At 46.9% G+C, this 16,274-nt stretch overlaps 1 protein-coding gene across 2 annotated transcripts in view; it reads left to right on the top strand.

Moving 5' to 3' along the window:
• Positions 1–16,274, top strand: part of LOC140191249 (zinc finger protein Gfi-1-like) — a 32,793-nt gene that overhangs the window by 5,115 nt on the left and 11,404 nt on the right. For both annotated transcript variants that reach the window (XM_072248483.1, XM_072248484.1), the window contains exons 2-3: positions 12,792–12,923; positions 13,807–14,064. In XM_072248483.1, the coding sequence (XP_072104584.1) occupies positions 12,824–12,923; positions 13,807–14,064 (358 nt within the window). In that variant the 5' untranslated portion in view covers positions 12,792–12,823. The remainder of the gene's footprint in view (positions 1–12,791; positions 12,924–13,806; positions 14,065–16,274) is intronic.

Genomic DNA, 16,274 nt, shown 5'->3' with positions numbered 1-16,274 from the left:
ACGCCCACAGATGATGCAGCCTGGCCCACTGGGTTGCTCCAGCAGATCGTTTGTCGCCCCACGTTCCAGCATCTGCAGTTCTGTGCGTCTCCCCATCAGTCAGCACAGCACAGTCACTGTCGGCGACACAGCTCAGTGACCGCACATCATTTTGGCTGCAGTAACTGCACAAAATGGTTCATTTTCTGCAAGATTCCCAAGCTTCATGCTCTCAGGTCCATGTGTAGAGAGCCACCAGCTAAGGTGGCTGCTGGTACCTCAGTAAAACACCCAACATAATCAAAACCCCGCCCATCCAGAACGTTTCACCTTTTCCCCGCTTCCATTGGGCAGAGGATGCAAAAGCCCGAAAAGGCAAGTACAATAAGATTCAACATTGTTTAACTTCATTTCCAGCACAGAAGTGTAAAGGTGAATGAAATAATTGTTACTCTGGATCGAGTGAACACAAAAAAAATGTAATAAGATAAGGACCACAATGTTTTTTTTAAAAATCACAATAAATATAAATACATTATGTAGCTTATATTCATAGATTGATCGTACGTGCATAAAGTGACGCTAGGCGCAGGTGTGTCTGTACATAAGGTGACTCTGACAGGAAATGATAAAGCAGTGGTGGTTGGGAATGTGGAGGGGTGGGTTAGTGGGTGGAGGTGTTGTTTAGCCTTACTGCTCGGGGAGAGTAACTGTTTCGGTCTCGTGGTGCTGGCGTGGATGCTACATAGCCTCCTCCCTGATGGGAGTGGGACAAACAATCCGTGAGCAGAGTGGGTGAGATCCTTCATGTTGCTGACCCTTGTCCGACACCTCTCTGTTTATATGTCTTTGATGGCACATAGGCTGTTGCTGGTGGTACTTTGGACAGTTCTGACTACCCATTCTAGAGTTCTCCAGTCCATCATAGTGAGGTCTCTGTACCATTCAGTGATGCCGTACGCTAGGATACTCACTACAGTGCGTCTGTAAAAGTATGTGAGCATAGATGTGCATAGTCCATCTCCCTTCACCCTCATCGGAAAGAAGAGACATTGGTGAGCTTTCCTCATTGTGTCGAATGTGCTTTGGGACCATGAGGAACGTGCAATATGTGCACTCCCAGGAGTTTGAAGCTCCTCAGTTTCCACTGCTGTGCAGTTGATGTAAAGGGGAGGTAAGTTCTCCTAACGTCAATAACCATCCCCTTTATCGGGTTGACAGTGAGGAAGAGGTTATTCGCCTGGCGCCAGGCCTCGAGCTCTTCCACCACCTCTATGTAGGCCGTCTCATTGTTGCTGGGTGATGAGCCGCCGCTATTCCCCTGTCACTCACAAACTGAACGATGTGTGTTCTCGGGTGTTTGGCCGTGGAACCATGTGTGAGCGGAGTGTACAGAAACGGGCTGGGCACATGGCCCTTGGCACTTGGCACGTGTGTGGAGGATGATGGGGAGGGAAGAGCGGTTATGTATTCAGACTATCTGAGGTCTCTGGATGGTCTCTCGACCTCACAATCAACCTCATTATGATCTCGCACTTTGTTGTTAACCTGCACTGCACTATCTCTACAGCTGTTACACGTCATTCTGCATTAGAACATGGAACATTAGAGCATAGTACAGGACCCCAGGACCTCAATGTTGTGCCAACATTTTAACCTTCTCTTAGACCAATCTAACTCTTTCCTCTATATAGCCCTCCATTTTTCTATCAAGCACATGCCTATCAAAGAGTTCCTCAAATACTCTGAATGTATCTGCCCCTACTATCTTCCCTGGAATTGTGTTCCACACACCCACACCACTATGTAAAGAATCTACCTCTGAAACTACGCCCCCCCCATACTTCAATCACTTTAAAATTACATCCCCTTGTATTAGCTACGTCCACCCTGGTAAAAGGCCTCTGGCTACGTACTCTGTCTATGCCTCATATCATGCTGTACACCTTTAACAAATCACCTCTCATCCTCCTTCACTCCAAAGAGAGAAGTCCTGGCTCACTCAGCCTATCTTCATAAGACATGTGCCCTAGTCCCAGTAAATCTCCTCCACGCCCTCTCTAAAGCTTCCACACCCTTCCTCCTAATGAGGCGACCAGACTTGAACACAATATTTCAAGTGTGGCTAATGAAGATCAACACATCACACACCTTCCTAACAACCCTATCAACTTGTGCAGCAACTTCGGGAGATCTATAGATGTTTACTCTAAGATCCCTCTGTTCCTCCACACTGCCTAGAATCCTGCCATTGAGTCTGTATTATGCCTTCAAAATTTGACTTTCCAAAATGGATCACTTCTAATTTTTCGGATTGAAATCCATCTGCCACTTCTTAGCCCAGTTCTGTATCCTGTTGAAGCCTACAACGTTCCTCCAAATCATCCACAACTCTGCCAATCTTCATGTCATCTGCAAACCTACTAACTCATCCTTCCACTTCCTCATCTAAGTCATTTATAAAAATCACGAAGAGCAGGGGTTACAGAGCAGACCCACCATTGGTCACTGAGCTCCAGGCAGAATACTCTCCATCGCTACCACCGTCTGTTTTCCATCGGCAAGCCAATTCTGTGTCCACACAGCCAAGTCTTCCAAGATCCCATGCCTCCTGACTTTCTGAATGAGCGTATCATGGGGAAAAACTTATCAAATTTACTAAAATCCATAAGCACCACATTCAGTGCTCTAGCTTTATCAATGTGCTTTGTCACATCCTCGAAGAATTCAGTGAGGATCATGAGGCATGACCTACCCATCACAAAGCCATGCTGACTATCCCTAATCAAACTAGGCTTCTTCAACTACTCGTAAATCCCATCTCCACGGATACTCTCCAATATTTTGCCCTCCACTGAAGTAAGACTCACAGGTCTATAAAACCCAGGCTTATCCCTACTCCCTTCCTTGAACAATGGAATGGCGTTTGCGACCCTCCAATCATCTGATACGATTCCTGTTCCCAGTGAGAATGCAAAGATCAGCGCCAAAGGCACAGCAATCTCTTCCCTCGCGTTCCATAGTAACTTGGGGTATATCCTGTCCGGCCCAGCAACTTATCTTTCCAGATGTTTTCCAAAATTTCTAGCCTATCCTCTTTCATGACATCAAACTATTCCAGCGTATCAACCTGCTTTATACTGTCCTCAGTTTCGGCAAGGTGAATACTGAAGCAAAGTATTCATAAAGGACCTCACCTACCTCCTTCGACTCCAGACATAATTTCCTTTTCTATCACGGGTCGGTCCTACCCTCACTCTGGCCACCCTCCGTTACTATTTACCTGAATGCGCTGTGAAATGGTCAGATCTGTATGAACAGTATGCAAGACAGGCGTTTCACCGTATCTCGGTACATGGGACAATAATAAACCAATTCCATTTCCGTGACAGCGCACACTCACAGCTTCCACAGTGATGACAATCAGCATGCAACCCTTACAAAAATTACTTTTATCTGCCTTGCTTCCTCATAATTTAATACAGTATCTGCCAGTCAGAATGGGATGGACAAGGTTCCCACACTAGGCCCATGTTGGGTTATTGATCTCATTATAAATATCTTCCAAGGAATTATAGTGGGAGGTTAATACAGGAAAACTTGAGTCTTTTCAGAACAAACAAAATCTGCAGGTAACAACAGGAATTCTGCAGATGCTGGAAATTCAAACACACATCAAAGTTGCTGGTGAACGCAGCAGGCCAGGCAGCATCTCTAGGAAGAGGTACAGTCCTGACGAAGGGTCTCGGCCTGAAAGGTCGACTGTACCTCTCCTAGAGATGCTGCCTGGCCTGCTGCGTTCACCAGCAACTTTGAAAATCTGCAGGTGCTGGGAATCCAAGCAATGCACACCGAACGATGGAGCAACTCAGCAGGTCAATGGAAAAGAGTAAACAGTCAACGTTTCAGACTGAGACTCTTCACCAGGACTGGAGAATAAATAATGAGAGGTTACGGCAAGACGATGGGGGGAGGGGAGGAAGAAGTACAAGGCGGTAGGTGATTGGTGAAACCAGGTGAGGGGGGAGGGATGAAGGAGAGAGCTGGGAAGTCGGTTGCTGGAAGAGATAAAGGACTGGAGACAGGGGTATCTGACAGGAGAGGGCAGAAGACCACGGAAGAAGGGGAAGGGGGAGGAGCACCCAAGGGAGCTGATGGACAGGTAAGCAGATAAGGTGAGAGAGGGAAACGGGAATGGGGAATGGTGAAGGGGGAGGGGGCAGTTACCAGAAGTTCAAGAAATTGGTGTTCAGGCCATCAAGTTGGAGGCTACCCAGACAGAATATAAGATGTTGCTCCTCCAACCTGAGTGTGGCCTCATCGCGACAGTAGAGGAAACTACAGACTGTCATGTCGGGATGGGAATGGGAAGTGGAATTAAAATGGGTTGCCACCAGGAGATCTGGGAGACAGAGCGCAGTCTCCCAGTTCTCGCCAGGTCTCACCAATAAACAGGATGCCACACCAGGGCTATGGTGCCAACCACCCGGAGTACACCACAGAGAGACCAACTTGGACAAGGATTTGTACATATGTTACATTTTTCAGCAGTTTCCAAAGCGTCTGACAATTGACAGGGTATCTCTGAAGTGGATATCTTTTAGAATGATTCCGTAAAGGGGGACCTGTGGTACTGCTTCAAATAAAGCTGTAATAATTAAGATATGAAGTACAGATCATAACTTCGTAGAGGTATTAGAATCAGAATCAGGTTTAGTATTATCAGCATATGTTGTAAAATTTGTTAACTTTGCAACAGCAGTACAATGCAATACATAATAATAGAAAAAATGGAATTACAGTAAATATATATATATATTTAGTTAAATTAAATAAGAGGTGCAAAAATCGAAATAAAAAGTAGTGAGGTAGCGTTCATGGGTTCAATGTCCATTCTGAAATCGGATAGCAGATGGGAAGAAGCTGTTCCTGAACCGTTGAGTGTGTGTCTTCCTCCTTCCTGACAGTAGCAATGGGAAGAGGGGATGTCCCGCGTGGTGGGGGTCCTTAATGATGGATGTCACCTTTTAGAGGCAGCACCTCAAAAATGGTTTGTGGCATGATCTGTAGCGGTTATAGATAGCCAGGCGTGTGTGTGTGTGTCTCCTGGGACCCAGGCGCAGTACGTGTGTATCCTGAGACCCAGAAATATGTATCCTAAGACTCAGGTGTGATTATGTCAGGGGATCCGTGTACGTGTGTATCCTGCAACCTGGCTGGGTGTCCTGCGTCCCTGAGTATTTATTTAGCCTAGGAGTTTGTCGCAGTCTGGACATGGTGCTTTAGAGTTTCCAGGTAATGGATGTTGATAACTGCAACTGTAGGGGTAACAGAGTGATTGGACATAATTAAGGACTGGAAAAACAAATGGAGAAAAGGGAAAAGAGATAGGCTTAACAGCTGCAGAGAAAAAGACTTAGAAGTGTTAGTTCTATCAGGAATGATTAAACAGTTTAATTTGTTCCTTTTATAGCCATGTTAATTAACTGATGTTACATTAACTGGAAGGTATTTAAAAAAAATGTTTTTGCACTGTTGCTGTTACTTACCAACTGTAACCCTCTACAGCAGGCTCCTAAAAATAACAGGGAGGCTTTCTCTGTGAGACCAAGGGCAGAATGGTGTTAATTAGCCAACGAGATCTAGAGATTCGCAACTCTCAGTTCATCTCACGGGGAAGCTGCTGTGACATTAACACTGACAGGGATGTGGGGCTGTGAACTTACTGACACTTTCCCGGCAAGATTTTCCCCAGCGCTCTAGCTCTGGGTTTTGGTGTTAGGTGGGTTGACTCTGACAACAGCAGAATCTTCAACAGCTTCCCACCTCTTGGTGTGAGATAAACTTGCTCGAAATGTCAACTTAATGCACAGGGTCAGATTGCAACATGTCAAGCCCTGTGCTAATTTGGTTCTGATTTTGTGGGGGTGAGTCTCACTGAATATACAGCCCCTCCCTGCTTAATGCAGTTCTGTTGCTTGAGAAGGGAAATTGTGGTTTCAGTGCTTGCGGGGCACTAGGGCTACAACACGGACACTTTGTACTTAGGCCTGTTACTTGTCATATGGCAAACTTGTTGCCCTCGCTTCTCAAAGCGCACAAAATGCTGGAGGAACTCAGCAAGCGTGGCAGTATTAGTGGGTAGGAATAAACAGTTGACGTTTCAGGCCTAGAGCCTTCATTGGGACTGGAAAGGAAGGGGTCAGAAGCCGCTTGACTTGTTGAGTTCCTCCAGCATGTTGTGTGTGTTGCTGCAGATTTCCATCAAATGAAGAATGTCTGGTGTTTACCACTTTCTGCCTCTTCTGTGCGTGTGACACACTGGATCACAGTGTCCATCAGATGTTTACCATCAGGCGTCCATCATGTATGAGGATTTCAACAGAATGGGCCTTAGACTTGGAGCTGCTTTGCGGCAGCCTGTGGCCTGATTCTGATTATTGCTCGGCCTGAGAGGTCCCCGGTCTACCTTGCTGCAGGAAGGCACTTTTTCCACCATTTCCTCCCCTTCACTTCTTCTCACCTGCCCATCACTCCCCCCGAATCCCCTCCGCCTCCCCTTTCTCCTATTGTCCACTCTCGTCTCCTATCAGATTCTTTCTCCTCCAGCCCTTGACCTTTCCCACCCACCTGGCTCCACCAAGATAGCCTCTTTCCCCTCCCCCCCACATTTTTACCAGGGCATCTTCCCCCTTCCTTCCCAGTGCTGAAGAAGTGTCCTGGCCCTGTAACATTGGCTATTTATTAATTTCCATAGATGCTGCCTGACCTGCTGAGTTCCTCCAGCACTTTGTTTCTGTTGCTCTGAATTTCCAGCATCTGCAGAATCCCTTGTGTTTGTGATTTAATTCTCCAACGTTGCTTCCTTCCCAGCCAACTGTCATGTTCACTTTCCCTTTCCCAAACTGCTAGGCTAAATAAATACTCAGAGACACAGGATACCATTTCCTATGTTTCCTTCATCCTGCACCCTGAAGATTCCCACTCCAAATCCCAATCCCTTGTCGGTCACTGCCCCCTCCGTATCTCAGTCCTCTGCCTGATCTGCCGAAGCCCAGTGTATGATCTCAAATTTCACTGTAGTCTCCCAATCCCTACAACGCCATCATTCCCTCTCCATATCCTCACTCCACAAGCTGTCACGTAGCCCTCTAACACCCCGTCCAATGTGTACTCACTATAATGGCGGTCACTGCAGTCATTGTAATCACAAAATAATCTGCAGATGCTGTTGTCAAAGGAACACTCACAATGCGCTGGAGGAACTCAGCAGGTCAGTCAGCATCAGTTGAAAAGATTAGTCAACGTTTCAGGCCGAAACCCTTCGTCAGGACTGAAGGAAGAACTTTGGGGAGGGTTTGAAGAATGCTGGTAGTTGAAAAAAACAGTAATGTGAAAGATAAAGGGGTGGGAGAGGGGAAGCAGGGAGGTGATTGGCAGGAGAACAATGCGCAGTAGTAGAAGGAGGCGGAACTATCAGGGAGGTGATGTGAAATAGGGATAGAGGAAGGGAGGGGGAGGGAATTACCAGAAGTTGGAGAATTCTATGTTCATACCAAGGGGCTGGAGACTACCTGGACGGTATATGAGGTGTTGCTCCTCCAACCTGATGCTGACTGACCTGCTGAGTTCTTCCAGCGCATTGTGAGTGTTCCACTGCAGTCATTGTCTGAGTGGTCCTACAGACAAAGCAGTCACCATACAAGATATAAATAGGAGGGATTCTGCAGGTACTGGAAATCTTGAGCAATGCATGCAAGATGCTAGAGGGACTCAGCAAGTCAGGCAGCATCTACGATAGGTCTCATTTTGGCTGAGACCCTTCATCGGATGTACAAGGTAGTGCAGATCACAACTTCATTTCTTTTTTCAGCACAGTTATTTTAAGCAAAATGGCCTTGGTGGTGTTGCAACTGCACGGTGGTTATACACAATATCATCATTTTTTTGCAGAAGCTGCTATCCTTACACTCAGTAACTGAATGTATCAGCCTGCAGACCCATTCACTTTACGCAGCATCTTCACCGCCTCTTTAAAAGTGACCATGAATAGCCACTGGTGAATCTGTTCACTTAACAACTAGGTCACCACTCCGTGTACCGCGACACCCCAATGGCCCCTGCACCCTTTCTGATCAAGCAACCATTTTGACAGCATGGCCATCACATACAAAGTGCAAAGGTTCCGTTTAATGTCAGAGAATGTATACAGTACACGACCTGAAATTCTTACTCTTCACAGACGTCCACGAAACAGGGGGGAAAAACCCAAAGAATGAAAGACAGGAAAACGTTAGAAGCACAAAATCCCCCTCCCATGAACAAACGACAGCAAAGTATCAACCCTCCCCCTGCGTTCCAGCAGGAAGCGCCAGTGCCCAACCACCAAGCAAGCAGTTGCAAAGCCCTCAAATAGCCCAGGATCTGCAGTCCATAGCCCAGCATTTCAACATGCTGCAGGCTCTCTCTCCCACTAACAGGGGGGGCAGCTCAGACAATAATATTAGTGGTTCGTGTAGTCGCTGTAGATAACAGAGTTGTTATACAGCTTGGGAATCAGGCGACATGCTCTCAGCACACAAAGCAGTCACAACCCACTCTGAGGACAGTACTGTGGCCCGGGCTACTAGATCCGCTGCCTCACAGAATCTGGTTCAATCCTGACCTCTGGTGCTGCCTATGTGGAACCTGTGTTTTCCACTTGTCGCCACGTGGGCTTTTGCTGTATGCTATGTCACAGGAAGATTACTTGGCTGCAATAAGCTGTGTGTAGGTGAGCGGTTGGATGGGAGGGCAGAGCTGATGATAATGGGAGGAGAAACAGAGAATGAAATTAACGTAGAATTGGTGTAAATGGTGTTTGGTGGCCACCACAGAATCAATGGGCTGAGGGATCTGTTTCCCTGTACGAGCACAGTACAGTCACTGTACTCAATTAAGATGCACATCTCCATCGATTATGTGAACAGTTACAAGACAAGGTGATCACAGTATCATGATCACAGTATAACAAGATCAGATGCCCCTCAGGGCTGTGTACTGAGTCCCCTCCTTTACTCCCTGTATACCCATGACTGTATCGCCACCCACAGCTCCAATCTGCTAATTAACTTTGCCGAGGACACTACATTGATTGGCCTTATCTCAAACAATAATGAGGTGGCCTACAGGAAAGAAGTCATCTCTCTGACACAGTGGTGTCAAGAAAACAACCTCTCCCTCAATGCCGCAAAAACAAAGGAGCTGGTTGTGGATTACAGGAGGAATGGAGACGGGCTAACCCCCAATGATATCAATGGATCTGGGGTTGAGAGGGCAAACAGCTTCAAGTTCGTCAGCATCACCGAGTGCCTCACTTGGTCGATACACACCAGCTGTGTGGTGAAAAAGGCACAACAGCTCCTCTTTCACCTCAGACGGTTGAGGAAGTTTGTTATGGGCCCCCAAATCCTAAGAACTTTCTACAGGGGCACAATTGAGAGCTGACTAGCTGCATCAGTGCCCAGAATGGGAACTGTACCTCCCTCAATTGCAGGACTCTGCAGAGAGTGGTACAGACAGCCCAGCACATCTGTAGTTGTAAACTTCCCGTGATTCAGGACATTTACAAGGACAGGTGTATAAAAAGGGCCCAAAGGATCATTGGGGACCCAAGTCATCCCAACCACAATCTATTCCATCTGCTACCATCCAGGAAATGGTACCGCAGCATAAAAGCCAGGACTAACAGGCTCCGGGACAGCGTCTTCCACCAGGCCATCAGATTGATGAACTCATGCTGACTTGAGTGTACTCTATATTACATTGACTGCTCTATTTATTATAAATTACTATGATTGCACGTTGCACATTTAGATGGAGACAGAACGTAAAGATTTTTACTCTTCATGTATGTGAAGGATGTAAGAAATAAAGTCAATTCAATTCAATTAAATACAGTAAGAATACCGTATCCAGTATGGTCCATATGCAAAACGCAAGGTAAATTTAAAAATTCAAACTTAGAAGTAAATTAATTATCAAAGTGGGCATTTGTTACCATATACTATCTTAAGATTCATTTCCTTGCAGGCATTTACAAGAAAAAGAAATACAATACAATAGAAATTTACAAGAAAACAAAGTTCAAAGTAAAGGTATTATCAAAGTATATGTATGTCACCATATACAACCCCGAGATTCATTTCCTTGTGGGCATACTTGGTAAATCCATAGAATCCTACATGCTGTCTCTTCTCACTGCCATCAGGAACCTCAGGACTCACACCACCAGCTTTAGAATTAGTCCTCAAACTAGTCTAGTGGGTGTCGTGGGTGAGGATGGGTGCTGGAAATCTGGCTATTCATCACTTACTCAACATCAACAGAGATTATAGATTAACATGTGCATCGAAACATCAAAATGTGTCACTCGTGCCAACGACCTGTGCTCGGTCCTGGTCGCCTCACTACAGGAAGGATGTGGAAACCATAGAAAGGGTGCAGAGGAGATCTACAAGGATGTTGCCTGGATTGGGGAGCATGCCTTATGAGAACGGGTTGAGTGAACTCGGCCTTTTCTCCTTGGAGCGATGGAGGATGAGAGGTGACCTGAAAGAGGTGTACAAGATGATGAGAGGCATCGATCGTGTGGATAGTCAGAGGCTTTAACCCAGGGCTGAAATGGCTGACACGAGAGGGCATAGTTTTAAGGTGCTTGGAAGTGGGTACAGAGGAGATGTCAGGGGTAAGTTTTTTACGCAGAGAGTGGTGAGTGCGTGGAATGGGCTGCCAGCAACGGTGGTGAAGGCAGATACAATAGGGTCTTTTAAGAGGCTCCTGGATGAGTACATGGAGCTTAGAAAAATAGAGGGCTATGGGTAACCCTAGGTAAATACTAAGGTAAGGACATGTTCGGCACAGTCCTGTGGGTCGAAGGGCCTGTATTGTGCTGTAGGTTTTCTATGTTTCTATGTTTCTAACCTACACAGTCCAAGAATGTGCTGGGGCAGCCCACAAGTGTCATTGTGCTTCGGGAGCCAACGTGGCACATCCACAGCTTGGTAACCCCGAGCAACGCACACAAAATGCTGGAGGAACTCAGCAGGCCAGGTAGCATCAGTGGAAAAGAGTGAACAGTCAACATTTCGGGCTGAGACCCTTCATCAGGCCTGGGAAAAAAAGATGAGAAGTCAGAGTAAGAAGGTGAGGGGACAGGAGAAGTACAAGGTGGGAGGTGATAGGTGAACGGAGAGGGGGCAAGGGGTGAAGTAAAGAGCTGGCAAGTTGATTGGGCTGGAGGAGGGGGAATCAGATAGGAGAGGGTAGAAGCACTTTGTGTGCATTGCTTGGATTTCCAGCATCTACAGATTTTCTTGTGCCTCGTGTTTGTTAGTAACCCTCGCATGTACACCTTCGGAATGTGAGAGGAAACTGAGGAAACCCACATGAGGAGAACGTACAAACTCCTTACAGACAGCCGCGGGAATTGAACTCTGATCGCCGGTGCTGTAGAGTGCTATACTAACCACTACGCTGACCTGCTGCCATACACTTCGCGGTGGACCAATGATGCAAACCTAGCGGAGACTGTGAACACAGAGGAGGGCGTCAAGTGACTCTAGGATGGCGCAGCCAAGATGACTCAATGGATGAGAGCAAGGCGGACCGAAGATCACTTGGAAAAACGTGAGATCGCACACTCTGGTGCACATCACAGTAAAGTTAATCATCAGTAAAATAATGAGGACTAGGCAACACTGATGTCCATAGGGATCTGGGTGTGCTTATACACAGGCCACTGAAGGCCAGCATGCACTGAGTTGCTGGAGACAAATGGTCTGGTCACCTTTTTTCCACAAGGGTTTTGGTTATACGGGGCTTTAGCGAGGCCTCACCTGAAACAATGCATGCAGTTATAGACACTTCACTTAAGCCGCAAAGGGAGCAAAGTGTAGGTTCATCAAATTGATTCCAGGGTTTTTGGATTTGGTCCATGAGGAGAAACTGTGTGAAGTGGGGCCGGTTGCTTGGGAAGATTAGGATGAAAGCAGATGGCATTGAAATATACAAAGTTGTTTCAAAGCTCTACCGATGGATGCAGAGGGAACGTTTCCCTGTCGGAGGCATTTCCCAGAGTAAGGGGTAGAAGAAAAAATATTCCTTGTCTCAAAAGTGGGGGAGCTTGAGAACTCTCTACCCCGGACTGCCAAGGAAGATCAGTCATGTCCATTCTGTACAGAGGTGGACATGTTTCTGGACATTGAGGAAATAGAGGGATAGGAGGGTAATGGAGGGACCTGGTGTGGAAGCTGGAGATCTCCTGTGACTTAAACGCATGTGCAAGTTCGAAGGGACAGCGTGGACGACTCCTGGTCCAAATTCTAATGTTCTCACACAATATGTTCATTTCTCAGTTTGGTCACTCTGCATGGGTTCATCACCTACTAAATATGGCATGTGTGTCTCTGTCGTGTCACGGGTGTGGCTCAGGGTGCAGGGAGTGTGGGGGTGGGGTGTGGAGATTGTACTGTGTTTGGTACTGTGTGTCCAGTGGTCAGTGATCTGTGCCCAATGGTCAATACCCTGTATCTAGTGGTCAATGCCTTGTGCCCTGTGGTCAATGCCCTGTGCCCTGTGGTCAATGCCCTGTGCCCTGTGGTCAATGCCTTGTGCCCAGTGTTTAGAGTTTGGTGCTTCACTCTGTTGCTGAGAGCTTGACACCATTTTGTTTCCTCGCTTCCTCTACCTTGCCACTCTACATCCAGTGCTCCCTTTCATCCAGCCCATTTCCGGCTCAAGCTGACAATAACCTGATGGGTTCCCCTTCACAGGACGCGGTGACCTGAGGCGCGACACTTTCACGATGCCTCGTTCTTTTCTGGTGAGGAGTAAGCGGTTCAACAGTTATCAGGGCCAGCGGTTCGTTGAAGATGATTACGCGATCAGCCTGGCAAACCCTTCAGGTAAGGAGCAACCAACAATGTCACCTTCGCCTGACCGTGTGGTGTACATACGTCAGCAGGCCATTCAGCCCATCTTTCCTGCACCTACCACATCCGCCTCAGTGTCCTGAATATCCAAACGCTATTAGAATCAGGGAGTGATACGGCACAGAAACAGACCCTCAAGCCCAATTCATCAATGCTGATGAAGGACCGACTCTGTCTTAAATATACTCAGCAAGCCATCCCGGAATTCCCATCCCAGTCTCCACACCCTGGTGGGATGGGAATTCTGAACATCCAATGCCCTCTGGGTGATTCCCATCTTGGTGCTGGGCTGGATTATAGGGAGAGGTTAGGTAGGCCAGGATTTTGTTCCTTTGTACAAAGAAGACTGAAGGGGTGGGGGGTGATCTTATAGAGGGGCACAGATAGGGTAAATGCACACAGTCTTTTTCCCAGAGTCCGGGGGATCAAGAACTAGAGGCCATAGGTTCCAGAAGAGAGGGCAAAGATTTAATAGGAAAATGAGGAGCCTTTGTTTTTTGTTTCAAAGAGTGTGTGATGTATGTGGATGGAGCTGCCAGGGGAACTGGTTGAAGTGGATATAATGTCAACATTTGGACAGGAAGGATTGAGAGGAGGATTGGTCAAACGTGGACCCACAAGACTAGGTCAGGTTGACATGTTGGTCACAGATTAGTTGGGACCAAAGATCTGTTTCTGAGCTGAATGGATCCGTGACTATGATTAGATCAATAAGATTGGTAGGAATGCTCTGACAGCTAGCATCATTCAGTGGGCTGAATGGTCTCCAACTCTAAATGCTAATGTGAGAGCTCCCTGTGCAATGATCTAGATGTGCCCGTGGACCCACTGCTGACTTACTTTCTTCTCTCTGCAGTGACTAGACAAGTGGAGACCACAGCTCAGGAAATGCCGTCTCTTGTAATTAAGTTAGAGGAGTCCTCACGGAGCCTCAAACCCATCGAAAACTCCACCTCAGTCTGCAGCTCCAAGTCAAAGTGCTGGAGAGCCCCTCAGACGCACACCAGCTCAGGAGACACAAAGGACGGCCACTCAGTTTCTCCAGGAACGGAGGAGGAAGCATGCGAGAGAAGTCCCAAATGTGAGGACCTCTGGGGACCTTGCTCCCCTTCAGGTACGACATCGAAACCCGGAAAGACATTTGGTGAGAGAAGAATAGGTTGGTCAATAATTATAACCTCCCCTCAAAATGTGGAGAAGGACTCTGTGGCCCTCTGCCTGAAGGCTGGTTCCAATAATCCAATCTGGCATTCAGTGCCGTATTGAGAGGGAGCTACAGTGCTGATGGTCAAAGTTCAAAGTTCAAAGATCAAAATAGGTACACGTCTAACCTATCTACCGGGACCAGAAAACTGCAGATGCTGGAAATACTCAGCGGCTCAGACAGCATATGTGTGAGAGGGACAAGAGTTAATGTTTCAATTCACTGATAAGGACCAGAACATTAACTGCTTCTCCTTCTGCAGATGCTGCCTGACCTGCTGAGGGTTTCCAGCATTTCCTGTTTGCTTCCCTTTCAGTTCACGCAATGTTCCCTCTAATTTGGGCGCACTGAATAATTTCTTCAATGAAAACTGTATAAGTAAGCCAGTTCTAAAATCTGCAGACAAATCATCACAAGCTCACGTTGTCAACACCGTCTGCATCAGAAACCTGGAAGAGGAAATGTGGTTGTGTACGATTGTGAAAAACACTTAATATGCCAATGAGGTAGAGGGTGACAACCTTTTGTGCACAGGTTAAATTCCTTTGTGCACTAGTAGCAAAAAATGTGTGTGCACGCACACCTTAAGGCTGATTTATACTTGTGCATACTAGCTTATGCTGCAGCCTACGCAAGTGGGCTACGCCGTTCTGTGCATTTATACTTGTGCGTTGGTGTGTCTGCGTCGCTCTGCAATTCATCGCCAAAATGCTAGTTGGCGGTGGGGTTTCTATGCCACTGTGTTGAGTTTATTCGTGTTGAAACTCAAACTTCAAACAATGGCGACTGAAACTGAAGGAGGGTGAATTTTCTATGCTTGCCCGGCCACTGAGAGACATGGACGAGGAAATGCATTTCAAATATCAGCAGGTAGATTTGATGATTTGGTTCATCGTCTCCAACCATTTATTTTGCATCAGTGTACGCACAGTATACTCAGAGACTGGCAATCACCATTCGAGTTTCAGCTTCGGGTGGAAGTCAACAGACTGTAGCAACTAGATACAAACTGGCATCAAGCACAGGGTCCTCCATAATTTCGGAGGTTTGTAAAGCTTTATGGAAAGTATTGCAGCCAGAGTTCCTTCCCTGCCCTTCAGTCGCCCAATGGAAAGCTATTACAGCGCAGGAGGAAATGTGAAGCTACCAAGCAGACCAATCACGGTTGTTGTGGTCTGCGTCACCACAACACGTAGTTACACTTTTGGGGAGGTGCGCATCAGGCTACGGGGTAGAGTATGGCGTAGGGTACGGTGTAGGGTACACGGCTACACCGTACCTACGGCGTCGATTTGCCACACAAGTATAAATTGGCCTTTAGAGGGAACATATAGTCCACAGTCATTTTGTGTTTCATCAACCTCTAATCCATGTCCATTTCTTATTCTCAGTACACAACAGAACCTACATCAGCGGCGGAGCGGTTAGAATGATGCCATTATGGCTCAGGCTGTTTCAGAGTTCAGAGTTCAATTCTGGTGTTGTTCTTCTGACTTTTAATGGCGGTTGGCAGTCCAGTTTAAGGTGCATTACTGCCACCAGCTGGGCTGGAATGGTACTGTTCTGTAAGGAATCTCTGTACGTCTGTCTTGAAAAATGCATCGGTTTTCCCAGGGTCCTCCCATTTCCTCCCAAAGTCCAAAGCTGTCCCAAGTAGGTTAATATAATAGGCCATTGTAAATTGTCCTGTGATTAGGTTAGGGCTAATTAGTCATTGTAAATTTTCCAGTGATTAAGTTACGGTTAATTGGCCATTGTAAATTATCCTGTGACTAGGTTAGGGTTAATTGATCATTGTAAATTGGCCTGTGATTAGGTTAGGGTTAATTGGCCATTGTAAATTGTCCTGTGATTAGGTTAGGGTTAATTGGCCATTGTAAATTGTCCTGTAATTAGGTTAGGGTTAATTAGGGTTGTGATGTTGGGGCTTTGGAACTGAAGGCAGCCTTGTGGGACTGGATGGGGATGGGGATGGGGATGGGGATGGGGATGGGGATGGGGATGGGGATGGTGGATGGGGATGGTGGATGGGGATGGGGATGGTGGATGGGGATGGTGGATGGGGATGGTGGATGGGGATGGTGGATGGGGATGATGGATGGGGATGATGGATGGGGATG

Source organism: Mobula birostris, chromosome 32 (assembly GCF_030028105.1).
Source record: "Mobula birostris isolate sMobBir1 chromosome 32, sMobBir1.hap1, whole genome shotgun sequence".
NCBI lineage: Eukaryota > Metazoa > Chordata > Chondrichthyes > Myliobatiformes > Myliobatidae > Mobula > Mobula birostris.
The sequence above is the reverse complement of the archived record's forward strand: the minus strand, read 5'-3'. Positions and strand labels throughout refer to the sequence as shown.